Source organism: Tupaia chinensis, unplaced genomic scaffold (assembly GCF_000334495.1).
Source record: "Tupaia chinensis unplaced genomic scaffold, TupChi_1.0 Scaffold143913_1, whole genome shotgun sequence".
NCBI classification, from domain to species: domain Eukaryota; kingdom Metazoa; phylum Chordata; class Mammalia; order Scandentia; family Tupaiidae; genus Tupaia; species Tupaia belangeri.
The window spans coordinates 2,994,274-3,007,042 of NW_006203764.1; the positions used below are offsets into that span (position 1 = coordinate 2,994,274).

General features: G+C 45.5%; 1 protein-coding gene across 1 annotated transcript in view; it reads left to right on the forward strand.

The window, feature by feature from the left end:
• BTBD7 (BTB domain containing 7) overlaps nucleotides 1-4,638 on the forward strand; it is a 70,342-nt gene extending 65,704 nt beyond the window's left edge. The window contains exon 11 of the mRNA XM_006165408.3: nucleotides 4-4,638. Within this exon, the coding sequence (XP_006165470.1) occupies nucleotides 4-582 (579 nt within the window). The 3' untranslated portion in view covers nucleotides 583-4,638. The remainder of the gene's footprint in view (nucleotides 1-3) is intronic.
• Nucleotides 4,639-12,769: the final 8,131 nt, after the last annotated feature.

The window sequence follows — 12,769 nt, forward strand, 5'->3', positions numbered from 1 at the left end:
CAGGAATATCCAGATTTCTATGACTTCTCCAGTGCTGCTTGCAGGTCCTCTACTCCTGCTCCTAGCAGGCGCACCCCTTCCCCTTCACAAGGTGGATACCTGGGTCCTGATTTATATAGCCACAGTAAGACGTCACCAAGCGGCTTAAAGTCAGTTTACCTACCTAGCCAGACGTCACCTAAAAAACAGGAAGAAGCTAGGAGAGAATATCCACTTTCCCCTGATGGGCATCCGCACAGACAGAAGAATGAGCCAACACACCTGGACGTCATCGAGCAGCCTTCCCAGCGGCCAGACTTCCCTTTGGTAGCCCCAGAAAATTCTGGTAGTGGTCCGGCCCATGTCAGGGGACGAACCACAGTAGAAACCGATTTAACTTTTGGGCTGACTCCTAATAGACCATCCCATTCTGCATGTACTTCTGAAGCTCCAGAAGAGAGGTCCAGTAGAAGACTGACAGACAGTGAGTCCATGGGCCGGGGAGCTCAGAGGAATACCGATGTGGAGAGGGAGGATTCGGTAAGCAGAGGAAGGAGGTCACCAAGCAAGCCAGACTTCCTCTACAAAAAGTCTGCCCTCTGAGAGCAACCTCCATGTCTTCTGTGCCTGAGATGTGAAGCATCCCATTTAACGATGCAACCCAACAACTTACCAGTGTCTCGATGCCAGCTGATAACTCCGTTTCACGTTATTTTATTCTAGGTTGTGTGTGTGTGTGTATATATATGTGTGTGTTTATTAGACATGGCATGCTAAGAGGGTTATTTTGAATGGTGTCTATTTTGGTTATTTGAATTTGTCTATTTTGTGTTTGAATAATTATGTCGGGAAGCATTTTTAAGAGCAAGCAGCTGGCACTTTTCTTTCTTTACAAATGAAATTTTTTTGCACTTGTACATTTACTTTATCTGTATTAGTTTTATATCTGTATGTTAGACTTTGTTGCCACATTTAAAGAACTGTATTTTCATACTTTTTTGCATTTTACCTTTCATCTACCAATTTCCATGTGCATCGGATTGCACACTAAGATGTATTTTCTTATGAAATAGTTCTGTGTTTATTTTTTAATTATAGAAATTCCAAAGAACAGCACATCAAAATGCTCCTCTCTTTTCAGTAATTGTTTTAGTTGAGAAATCTTCCTGCTCAGTGTCCATAAATCTAATGTCATTCTTTTTTAATAAGTCTTGGAAGCTGGTCTTCATTCCTTCAGCGAGAGTCCAATCAGAGTCCTGAAGCTTTCTGGTTCAGTAAAGGACAGGCAGGAGAGACGCTCTCTGGGCCCAGGCTGAAGCTGTTGCTTTATTCGCAGTGTGCATGCTGCCAGAATCACTGCCAGTTCTGGTTTGGCAGAGCCAGAGAGCATCACCAGATGAGGTTGCGAAGAGACCTGATTCCTTGGGCTTGTACAGCCAGGGGACAGTGAAGTGCCGCAAAGGGCTCCTGGCTCTGAGCACCGACTCTCCAGCTGAGGCGGGTGGAATGACTGCTCGCTGCCTTCCGTCGTCGCGCTCTCTATGGGAAACACAAAAGGGCTTCAGTCTTACGGATGTTCTTGATGTTTGTAAGCTTCTGTTTTCTTTTAAATGTTTTTCAAAGTTTGTCTGAATTTTGGTGTCTTATAAAAAGTTGTTGTATAATGCATAATGCTTTGTCACCAAAAACAAACAAACAAACAAACAAACAAAAACACCACACTTTTCAGTAAACACTACATGTCCTACTTGAACTCCATTGGGGATGCTGGTTTGGGTTTTACTGAACCACTGAGCACATGGGATCTTTTAAGGTCCTCTCCCTTGGAAGGGCAAAGTGTGAGCTAAGGACTGTTTTGTTTTGTTTTGTTTTGTCTAGTTTTGTTTTGTTTTGTTATTCTCCAATGTAAATATCTTAGTATTTGAGTTTTTAAATCACTTCAACATTATTTGAGCATTCACTTTGTATTTTTACAAACACATACACAGCCGTAGCACTTAGAAGAAAAGAGAATTCTTGAACATCCCCTCCTGTGAAGGGTATTTGGGAACCTCTTTTCTATGTACGTATGTGTATATATATATAAGTATATATATAAGACTATGAATCACTCACATTCACTCTAAAACTATGCAGGGCTAGGGAGCCTTTACAAGCTACCATATAACGAATCACATGCACTTTGAAGTAAATAGGTTTCTATTGGGTGTCAACAACTCTGATTTTTCCCAAAACTATAGTTTCTCTTGCAGTCTTTTCCTATTTTACCCTGTGGATATACACTCAGGAATAATCTGACATTTTAAAAGTTCCTAACAGTAGATAATCTCAAACATAGGGAGGATGTCAGCGTCTCTGCATATACCAGCAGACTGCTGGCCTGCGGCCTGCCTAGTTCGCTGCTGCCCATGCGTGTGTGCTCAGTGGTGTCGCATACTGAGCTCTCAGTTAGCACTCACCTGCTGCCATCAGCTACACCTCGCCTTTAAGGCTTCTTTTTTACAAATGCAAAAGCATAGGACTCTGTTCTCATTTTTAAGAAGTTTAACACAATAGATGATGGTGTCTGCAGCTCAGTCTCAGCTGTCTTTCTTCCAAAACAAAAGTTAATTCCATCAGATTTCTTAATATGTATTTACACACATGTGTTGATAGGAGTGGTTTTGATACAGTTTTACATTTCTGTTCTGAATCAGACTGTACTATGCTGGCAATGCAGGTAAGAATAGGTAGACCCAGTTTGGATGAGTAAACCTAATTTGGGGAAGGGGCCTTAATCATTTCTGGCCAGCTGTCCGTCCCCCCCACACACACACACAAAAAATGTTAGACTAGGGCTATTGATCCCATATATTGATTTTTCTGAAAATTCATACTCTTTCATCTCCCTCAGATATAATTATGAAATTAAGTGGCCACTGTTCATGGTCTTATTTAGGTTTGCTTTTAATAATTTAGTAGCTTACCTGGCTAAAATATATGAATAGAAACTTCCTTTCATCTGTGGGTTTGTGGATCGATGTGACTTGGAGAAGGTAGACACGGTTTTGTGTGTGTTAGGGTAGGTGTTACTGGACTTCTCACATGTCTCGTGATGTTTGGTTGATAGGGTAGGCTGAGTAACTTTGTGCCTCTGGCTTTTGAACCCATCTGTTAAATCTTTCTTAATGACGTACTAAGATAAATGTGAAGTCTAAGTAAGTTGCTCTCAGAAAAAAATAGGTGTGTGTATAATATAAAATTTAGGCCACAGGAACTGGCGTTTTTCTTGGTGTAGAAATGTATTGAGAACCAAAACACAATAATACTGGATTTCCTTTGGAGGCCATGGACAATCAGGCCGTTAGGACAATCACCACTTCCGATGCCTGCTGTGTTGAGGTTGGAGAATTACCTTTAGATACTGGAGTAGAAGACTCCAGTTTCTTATGGATGCTGTTGGTCACTTTCTTAAATTATTGTTATAGATTTTGATGAAGAAGTTCAAAGTCACTTGTGTTTCTTAAGGCAGAAACCAGCAGCATGAAGTAAAAATGGTCCAAAACATAGTTTGGATTTTCTGTGTACAGTGCCCATTTGCACATGCCCCTTTAGTTTTGTTTCTGTCCCAAAACCCACGCTAGCCTGACACTTCAATAATTCGTTAGACTTTAAGGATTTTTCATGAGTTCCATATATTTAAGTCTTTTTATAGAACACTCTGTATGAAACTTAACCTAATTCTTGTTTTGGCCTCCTCAGAAATCTCTGGGTTTTTTGACACTTGTCATCCTTTATTGGTTTTTCTTGTGATGTGTAGTTTGGTCCCAGCAGTGGGCACACACATGTACATACGAGTGCAGATGATGGTGCAGAATGTAAAGGAGACGGCCAGCGCGGCAGAGCCGGGCTCCAAGCCGACCTCCATGCGCCATGCTTAAGAGCTGTTGAGTTAACACTTCTCAGTAGCTACCTGCAGAATATGTGTTTTCCTAATGTTGAGTTTGCCTTCTAGGTAGGGGAAAGTGCATTTCATAAAACACTTGTAAGATACTTGTTTTGCAATTATGAGACATTCATGCTTTTTGTCTTAGGTCTGAATTCAAAGGGAAATGCTTCTTTGACTTTCTTTTACTGTTGGGTAGACCCTCAGCTTTCTCTTGTTACTATACATTTAGCAGCAGTGATGGGTGCTATTCCCAGGTCTGCAATGGTTTACTTAGTCTGTTAAGCGATTTACTTTCAAACCTCATTACAGATAAATCTTACTAAAAGAGATACCGTGCACACCGCTAAAAGGTATTTTACTGGTTTCCATTGACATGGTTGTATGAACAATGTTTGATGAAATATTCAGTTGTCTTTTTGCCCCATAGATTGCAGTAGCTGTCACGTAGTTGTTTGGTAAGTCCTTTGATTTTATTGTTTTCCTCTGGAAAACCCTCAGACTGTGTGTCAGTCCTCCATATGATGAATATTATAATGCCGTGCCGTCTCTGTAAGAAGATCACTTGCGAGTATGTGTCTTGGAGATAATCTCGTGTGTTTGTGCATTTATATGGGGTCTGTCTAAGAGAGCAGATAAGCTCTTCACCATCTATACTCACACGTGACTGTGTGTCTGGATTCCTGGGCAGGCGGTACAGAGTCCTGCTCTCGGGTGGGTGGCTGAAGGGTGCTGGTCCCTGAACTCCACTTGCTGTGCACGTAGCACATCCGAGCTCGGGAGAGGTGGCGTCTCACAACCCTGCATTTCTGTGCTTGTGCTGTTACTGGTATAAAGTCAAGTGCCTTCAATGCTAAAGGCTCAGAAATTTTTCTTAAACTGATTTTATGTCCTATGCAAGTGTTTTCTACAACCTGCATAACCAGTACTTTGTAAAACTTGTTTACGCTTCAATTGTACATAGTGTTTTTTAAAGAAATATATAGTATTTTTATTTAGGTACCTCCAAACTTGAATTGGTCTGTGTGAAGCATTGTAAAACGATACATTTCTCTTTTGAGTACCATTACAGTTGTACAGAGGTTTTCACTGGTTCTATTTTTCTACTGTTACTGATAAGCATGTAACACTGACTTTATCCTACATATAGTTGGCATTTCCAATAAATGGCTTGTGTAGAACCTGCTGAGTTGGGTACGGTCTGTTTTAGTAGTGTAGCATGCAGTCTTTAATTACAGACGTGGTTGTACCCCGCGAAGGAAGAATTGGAAGGTTTTCTATTAGGTCATCAGAAAAGTCATGATGTAGTTTTCTGTTTTTCTTTGCAAAATGCATCATGACTTTTCCATCGGCCCATAGATTGTCTTCCTCCCTGTTTCTGGGAGTTCAGCCATTCAGAGACATTGATTATTGTGCTTTTCTGGTAATCACACATTTTACTCTGAACTGTCACGTTCATTGTTTTCTAGTATTTCACTGGGACATGGCCAAGAGATTCCATCCCACAAGCACCTGAGCAAAGCTTACCTGCACCAAGGTCTCCCGAGAGAGGTCAGCATCCACTGCGTGGACCAGGCGTGGGCAGTGCAAACCCTGGACAGGACCATTTTTTAGGGACCTCTCACTGTCAGGCCTGGCTTAGTCTGAGCTTTGTTTCCCTTTCACACACAGGCTTACCAATATTTTTCTGTTTAAAAGGAAAATGGAATTATGCTGAAAAATTCTAGAGTGTGATTCTGGGAAAAAACGTGGGAAATGAAAGTTTTCTCATTTTTATTTTTTAAAGTTACTATATAAAATAGGACTTATTTAAAATTTTTCTTTTAATCATTCACTGATACACTCTGTGCTAGCATTTTGCCGTCATCCTCATGAGGCAGTTACGATATTTCAAAACCTTCTGAGTTTTAACTGTGGAATGCCAAGATAAAATAAAATGGAAGGTTTCTGTGGGTGAGCTTCTTAAAAATCTGAAAAAGAACTGAATAAATCGGCTTTCATTTCAGTACTTGTGAATTATCCCTGGAAAAATGAGCTGAGGCTCCAACCCTCCTGGCCACCTAGGCCTTGCCTTTCGTCAGGACATGAGGAAATATTTCTGTACCCACTCTTCCCGGAGTCTGGAAATAGGGAGCTGCCAGCTAAACGGGAGGCCTATTCTCAGAAACTTGAAACTCTAGCTAGAAATGACTTTGTCCTAAAAATCATTGAAACAGTTCACACTGAGGCACAGAGATACTGAGCGCCTTGACCAAGGTCATATGGCAGGGACCCAAAGCCAGGCAGTATGGCTCCAGAGCCGTTTCCCAGCCTCCAGGTTGTGCCGCACAGAAAGATGGTGGCCAGGCGGAGGACCCAGCACATGGAGCCAGAAGTAGATCCGAGCCTCACGTTCATTTGTTCAGCAATCATTCATTCACTCAGGACTTACAGGCACCGCTAGAGACTGAGGTGGCAGTAATGACAGTCACTGTCTGCCCTCACACTGGAGGGTTCCAGTAAGAAGACACTGAGTGATTACAGAGGTGAGTGAGGCTGGAGATCCAGCTGGACTCCAGGAGGGACTGGGGGTGAGGGAGACCTTCCAGGGGCAGAGGAGGGAGGGAGGCTTCCAGGGAGAGGCCAGGAAGGACTGACTGCAGTTCATGGGATGAGAGGACTTGGGGGCTAAGCTTACCAACCCTGGCGGGCAGGCGGCAGGTGCTGATTTGACCCCAGTGGCAACTCTGACAGGGTTTTCAGCAGGGAGGTGGTAAGAGCGTATTCCCAACCATCCTGGCCAATGTGTGAGAAGTGGATTGAGGAGAAGTAGGCGTGGACTCAGGAATCTGGAGTTGAGGGGACGAATAGCCAACAGGAGAGAGTGCGGACAGGTCAGGGCGTGATGACACCCTCCGTGACACAGGGACTCACTGTCAGGGAGGAGGAGGAATCAGAGTAGGGGAAGACCACGAGTTTAATGCTGCCTGATTGTCCTGGAGATGATCCCCACACAGCCAGCTGTAGAAAGGCAATTTGGTGCAGGCTGGGGCCCAGGAGAGGACCAAGCTAGGGGAGCTAGGTGGAGGTGTCCACAGGGACCAGTGACACCTGGACTTGGGACAGATAGAGTGCTTTGGGGGAAAGTTCAAAGGGAGTTGGAAAAAGAGCTCCATGCTGAGCTTGGAGGAACTCCACCCTTTCCAGGTCAGCTGGAGGGAGTTGCTGGCCAGGGCAGCTACTGGCAGGAAGGAAACCGGCAGGGGGTGCTCCTCAGAAGGCCAGGCCAGACTGTTTTATCTTCGGGATAAATGAAACAAGTACAAAATAGTGGGCCAGGTAGCACAACAGTAGCACAAGTAGACCACATGACAATGATCCTGGGTTCGCATCCTGAGACCTCCCTGAGCACACAGACGATGTGCATGCCCATCACTATGATCTGTGCTAGCTGAGACTAGGGACAGATTACAGCCCAAAGACCATGGGGGTAGCCTCTCTCATGAAACAAACTGTAAAACATAATCATGCATTTGTGGAGAAGATAAGGAAAAATATAATAAACAGGTACACAAAAATTTCTATGGACCAACAGGTGGTATGGAGTTGAAGGTGCTGGATCCCACATGGCTGACCATGGTTCAAGTCCCAGAGCCAGCAACTTGAAAATCACGCCGTGTGTGTGTATACTCAAAATCTTGAGAGGAGCCTGCAAGAGAAGACTGTGATATGGCCATCCCCCTGGGAGCAATTTCTGACTTTCTCTCTGCCTCAGGTGAGCATACATAGCCTATAGCAAACTTTTTCTTTTTAAGAATTATTTTATTTCATTTATTTTTATCATTATTTGTTTGATTTGGCCATAGGGAGAAAGGGAAAGAAGGAAAACAAGCCTCTAGGTCTGGGACTCAAACAGTGGTTGGCCATGTGGGAGTCCATCCAGCACCTTAGCCACCATGCCACCTGCTGGCCCCTATAGCAAACTTTTAAAAAGGGGGGAAAAAAAAAACTGTAAGACTGTCCCAGGGCTGTCTGCACGGGAGGACCGGCAATCTGGGGTGGGGAAACTTGATTGTATCCCTTTGGTACTGGTTGAGTTTTTTTTTTTTTTTTAAGAATTATTTCATTTTTACTTTTTTATTATTTTAAATTTGCTATAGGGCATGTGCAGTCACCAGAGAGAGACAGGAAGTGAGAAAGCAGGCTACCAGTTACAGCGCTCGAACGAACCACAGCCATGTGGGAATCCAGCGCCTGAACCACCTCCTGCTAGTCCAGTACTGGTTGAATTTTTAATTGCATGCATATATGATTTTTTTCCAGTTCATTAAAGACACAGGCTCAGCTATGCTCTCCCCAAAGCTAACTCAGAGGTTTCAGAAGATCAAGCCCCTAAGGTGCTGAATGTAGCCACTTGGAGAAGGTGCATGGGGCTGGGAAGAGTGGTTTGGTGTCAGGACGGGAAGAGATTCCCAGAGGACTGGGTCTGGGGAGGCCAAAGTCTGAGTGGGAGATGAGAAAGTGGAATGACCTGTGTAGACAGCCTTCTGAGGAAACTGAAGGAGTTGGGAGGTGTGAGGAGGTGACTCTAAGAGGTGATAGAAGCTGAGAGGCCTTGTCAGTAGCCAGCCTGCACCTGTTGGTCCTCCTGACCTGTCGTGAGAGAACTCTGTCACAATAGGCTTGTGGCCCACTGGGAGATGGCTGACCCCTCTACATGGAGGTGGGCAGCTCAGCATCACTGGTCCTTGAGGACGCTCAGCTCCCACTCAGGCGTTCGGAAGTTACTCCACAGTGGCTGCTGCTTTGTTTTATTGGGCTGTGGGGAAAGTCAGTGTACATTTTTGCATAGAAAAACTGAAAAATATGTCATAACTTTCCTGTGACCTAATAGAATCCCCCAGGGAACACCTGTCGCTCACCAGTTCACATGAATTGTGGTATTTGCTCAAATCCAGTGTTTGAAGGCCAGCAGGTGGCGTGGTGGTTAAGAGCACTGGATTCCTACATGGCCAGCTACATAGGAGTTCAAGTTCCAGACCTGGTGGCTTGCTTTCTCACTTTTCCTCTCTCTGTCCCTCTCCAGTTCTTCGGGATAAATGAAACAAGTACAAAATAGTGGGCCAGGTAGCACAACAGTAGCACAAGTAGACCACATGACAATGATCCTGGGTTCGCATCCTGAGACCTCCCTGAGCACACAGACGATGTGCATGCCCATCACTATGATCTGTGCTAGCTGAGACTAGGGACAGATTACAGCCCAAAGACCATGGGGGTAGCCTCTCTCATGAAACAAACTGTAAAACATAATCATGCATTTGTGGAGAAGATAAGGAAAAATATAATAAACAGGTACACAAAAATTTCTATGGACCAACAGGTGGTATGGAGTTGAAGGTGCTGGATCCCACATGGCTGACCATGGTTCAAGTCCCAGAGCCAGCAACTTGAAAATCACGCCGTGTGTGTGTATACTCAAAATCTTGAGAGGAGCCTGCAAGAGAAGACTGTGATATGGCCATCCCCCTGGGAGCAATTTCTGACTTTCTCTCTGCCTCAGGTGAGCATACATAGCCTATAGCAAACTTTTTCTTTTTAAGAATTATTTTATTTCATTTATTTTTATCATTATTTGTTTGATTTGGCCATAGGGAGAAAGGGAAAGAAGGAAAACAAGCCTCTAGGTCTGGGACTCAAACAGTGGTTGGCCATGTGGGAGTCCATCCAGCACCTTAGCCACCATGCCACCTGCTGGCCCCTATAGCAAACTTTTAAAAAGGGGGGAAAAAAAAAACTGTAAGACTGTCCCAGGGCTGTCTGCACGGGAGGACCGGCAATCTGGGGTGGGGAAACTTGATTGTATCCCTTTGGTACTGGTTGAGTTTTTTTTTTTTTTTTTAAGAATTATTTCATTTTTGCTTTTTTATTATTTTAAATTTGCTATAGGGCATGTGCAGTCACCAGAGAGAGACAGGAAGTGAGAAAGCAGGCTACCAGTTACAGCGCTCGAACGAACCACAGCCATGTGGGAATCCAGCGCCTGAACCACCTCCTGCTAGTCCAGTACTGGTTGAATTTTTAATTGCATGCATATATGATTTTTTTCCAGTTCATTAAAGACACAGGCTCAGCTATGCTCTCCCCAAAGCTAACTCAGAGGTTTCAGAAGATCAAGCCCCTAAGGTGCTGAATGTAGCCACTTGGAGAAGGTGCATGGGGCTGGGAAGAGTGGTTTGGTGTCAGGACGGGAAGAGATTCCCAGAGGACTGGGTCTGGGGAGGCCAAAGTCTGAGTGGGAGATGAGAAAGTGGAATGACCTGTGTAGACAGCCTTCTGAGGAAACTGAAGGAGTTGGGAGGTGTGAGGAGGTGACTCTAAGAGGTGATAGAAGCTGAGAGGCCTTGTCAGTAGCCAGCCTGCACCTGTTGGTCCTCCTGACCTGTCGTGATCGAACTCTGTCACAACAGGCTTGTGGCCCACTGGAAGATGGCTGACCCCTCTACATGGAGGTGGGCAGCTCAGCATCACTGGTCCTTGAGGACGCTCAGCTCCCACTCAGGCGTTCGGAAGTTACTCCACAGTGGCTGCTGCTTTGTTTTATTGGGCTGTGGGGAAAGTCAGTGTACATTTTTGCATAGAAAAACTGAAAAATATGTCATAACTTTCCTGTGACCTAATAGAATCCCCCAGGGAACACCTGTCGCTCACCAGTTCACATGAATTGTGGTATTTGCTCAAATCCAGTGTTTGAAGGCCAGCAGGTGGCGTGGTGGTTAAGAGCACTGGATTCCTACATGGCCAGCTACATAGGAGTTCAAGTTCCAGACCTGGTGGCTTGCTTTCTCACTTTTCCTCTCTCTGTCCCTCTCCAGTCAATTTAAAATAAATTTTTTAAAATTAAAATAAATAAAAAGTTAAATAATGTTTTAAGAAAAAAGATGTAGTGTTTGAAGGTCATCAGAGGTGCAGGTCATTTCTGTCCCTTTTTGGTCATCAGTCCAAATTGCCAGAGCATGCTGGTTCTCCGTACTGGTTCCTGCAAGGCCTTGCGGGTCCCCAGGTCTCCTCAGCAACTTCTTGCCCATTATCACTGCTTCACCTTTGCTCGACTCATCCAAATACGAAGGCTGTTCTCTGACAGGAAGGGTAGAAGTGATTATCTTGCATGATTCTGCCCTCTGCGTCAGCAACTGTGTACCAACTGCCTTTGCCCCAAGCGTGGCTTCATATGTGACACTGACAGTGTTTTGGAATTGTCCACGGGCCTCACCTCAGTCTAGACTTTAGCTCCATGACTCGAGAGATGGATCCCTCTGTTGACATACCTCACACCCATGGATCCATGTCCATGTCCTTCAAGGCCATCCTGTGCCCCCATCAGCATCAGGGTCAGGATGCTCTTCCAAGATCTCTCCAGTGGCTTGAGTTCATCTTGCAGGCCTCAAATTTGGGGCCGTCATGACTTATCTCTAAGCTTCGGGAACTCCATATTGATAGTCTGGTGTCCCAGTGTGCTTGTGACCACTGCTGGTTGGTGTAGGGCTTTGAAGAGAAGATGAAAAAGCAAGGAAACCCCACAGGACGAGGGAGGGCAGCCTTGGTGAGGCTGCATCTAGAACCTGCCCCTGACATGTACTGGTGGGGCACCCAGAGCAGAGCCTCATCTTCAAGATGGAGATAGCCTGAGCTGACTGAGCTGACTGCAGACTCTAATCTCTGTGGAGCAAGTCACCCTGAGCTAAAGGTGTTTACATTTGCTTATTTCTTCTGTGAGAGAGAGACAGGGCAAGAACCCATGACAGGGTCTCCACACTGATCCTCCCTAGTCTCAGCCAGTCCTAGTCACTGGCGCACACACCTGGCATGCACAGGGAGACCTTGGGATGTGAACCCAGGACTTTCTTACTGGGTCCAGCATCACCGAGCACTACATTACTCCTGCACCACTGGCTCACCATGGTGAGCATCAGTCTTCCTCCCATTCTCAGGTTAAGACACTCCTCAATATTTGGGTGCCCCCTGACATCCTCCCATTCCCTAGGGAGGCTGGGGCTCTCTTTTCCCACAGGTTAAGACAGATGGGGACAGTGACATCTTGCTTCTACTTCCCTGCCCCACCTTGCCCTGCTGCCATCACCTGTATCCCCTGCCCTGCCTGTTCTGAGCTGCTTCCAGACAGAGGCAGGTGCTGCCCTCCTCTGGCCCACCTCCCCCAGCCCACCTCCTTATGCCACCTCCTGTCCCCAGCACTGCCTACCAGAAGGCTGAGCTGGAGTCATGTTCCTTGGACAGTAACAAAACCCCTTCCTGGCAGTGAGGCTGCTGGACGAGGGTCCAGTTCTGTCATGTAAGTCTTAAGTAATTTTAAAACAGAAGACCAAGAGCCAAGGTGAGCTTTCCAGGGAGAGGAGGGGAGCTGAGATGGGCACCCCACCACAGTAAACCTCAGTGGGCACCATCTGAGTTGCACCCAGGGTAAGAAAGGATGCAAGACTATGCAGAGTAGGACTGGCCCTGTGGCCTAGTTGTTAAGGGAGTCAGATTCCACGTGGCAGGTGGTGTGGTTCCAGCCTGGGGACACTGCAGGTTTCCTGGCATTGGGATTACATGCCTGGAGTGTTCGGCTACGTAAGCAGTCTAGGCTCAGGGGCACTTCATGTGCCTACGTCTGATTCACCAGGCGTGACAACTGCAAGGTTGAACAGCCTATAAGGAGGAAAAACACAGGCACGTTGACGTGTGTACCCAAAATCCCGACAAGAGAGGAGGGCGGAGGATTGTGGTGTGACTATGCCCTATTTGGAAGTGTTTTCTTCCTCTCCCTGTGAGCACAGGTAGCCTCTGACAATTAAAAAAAAAAAAAAAAAAGACACGCCACGCCCT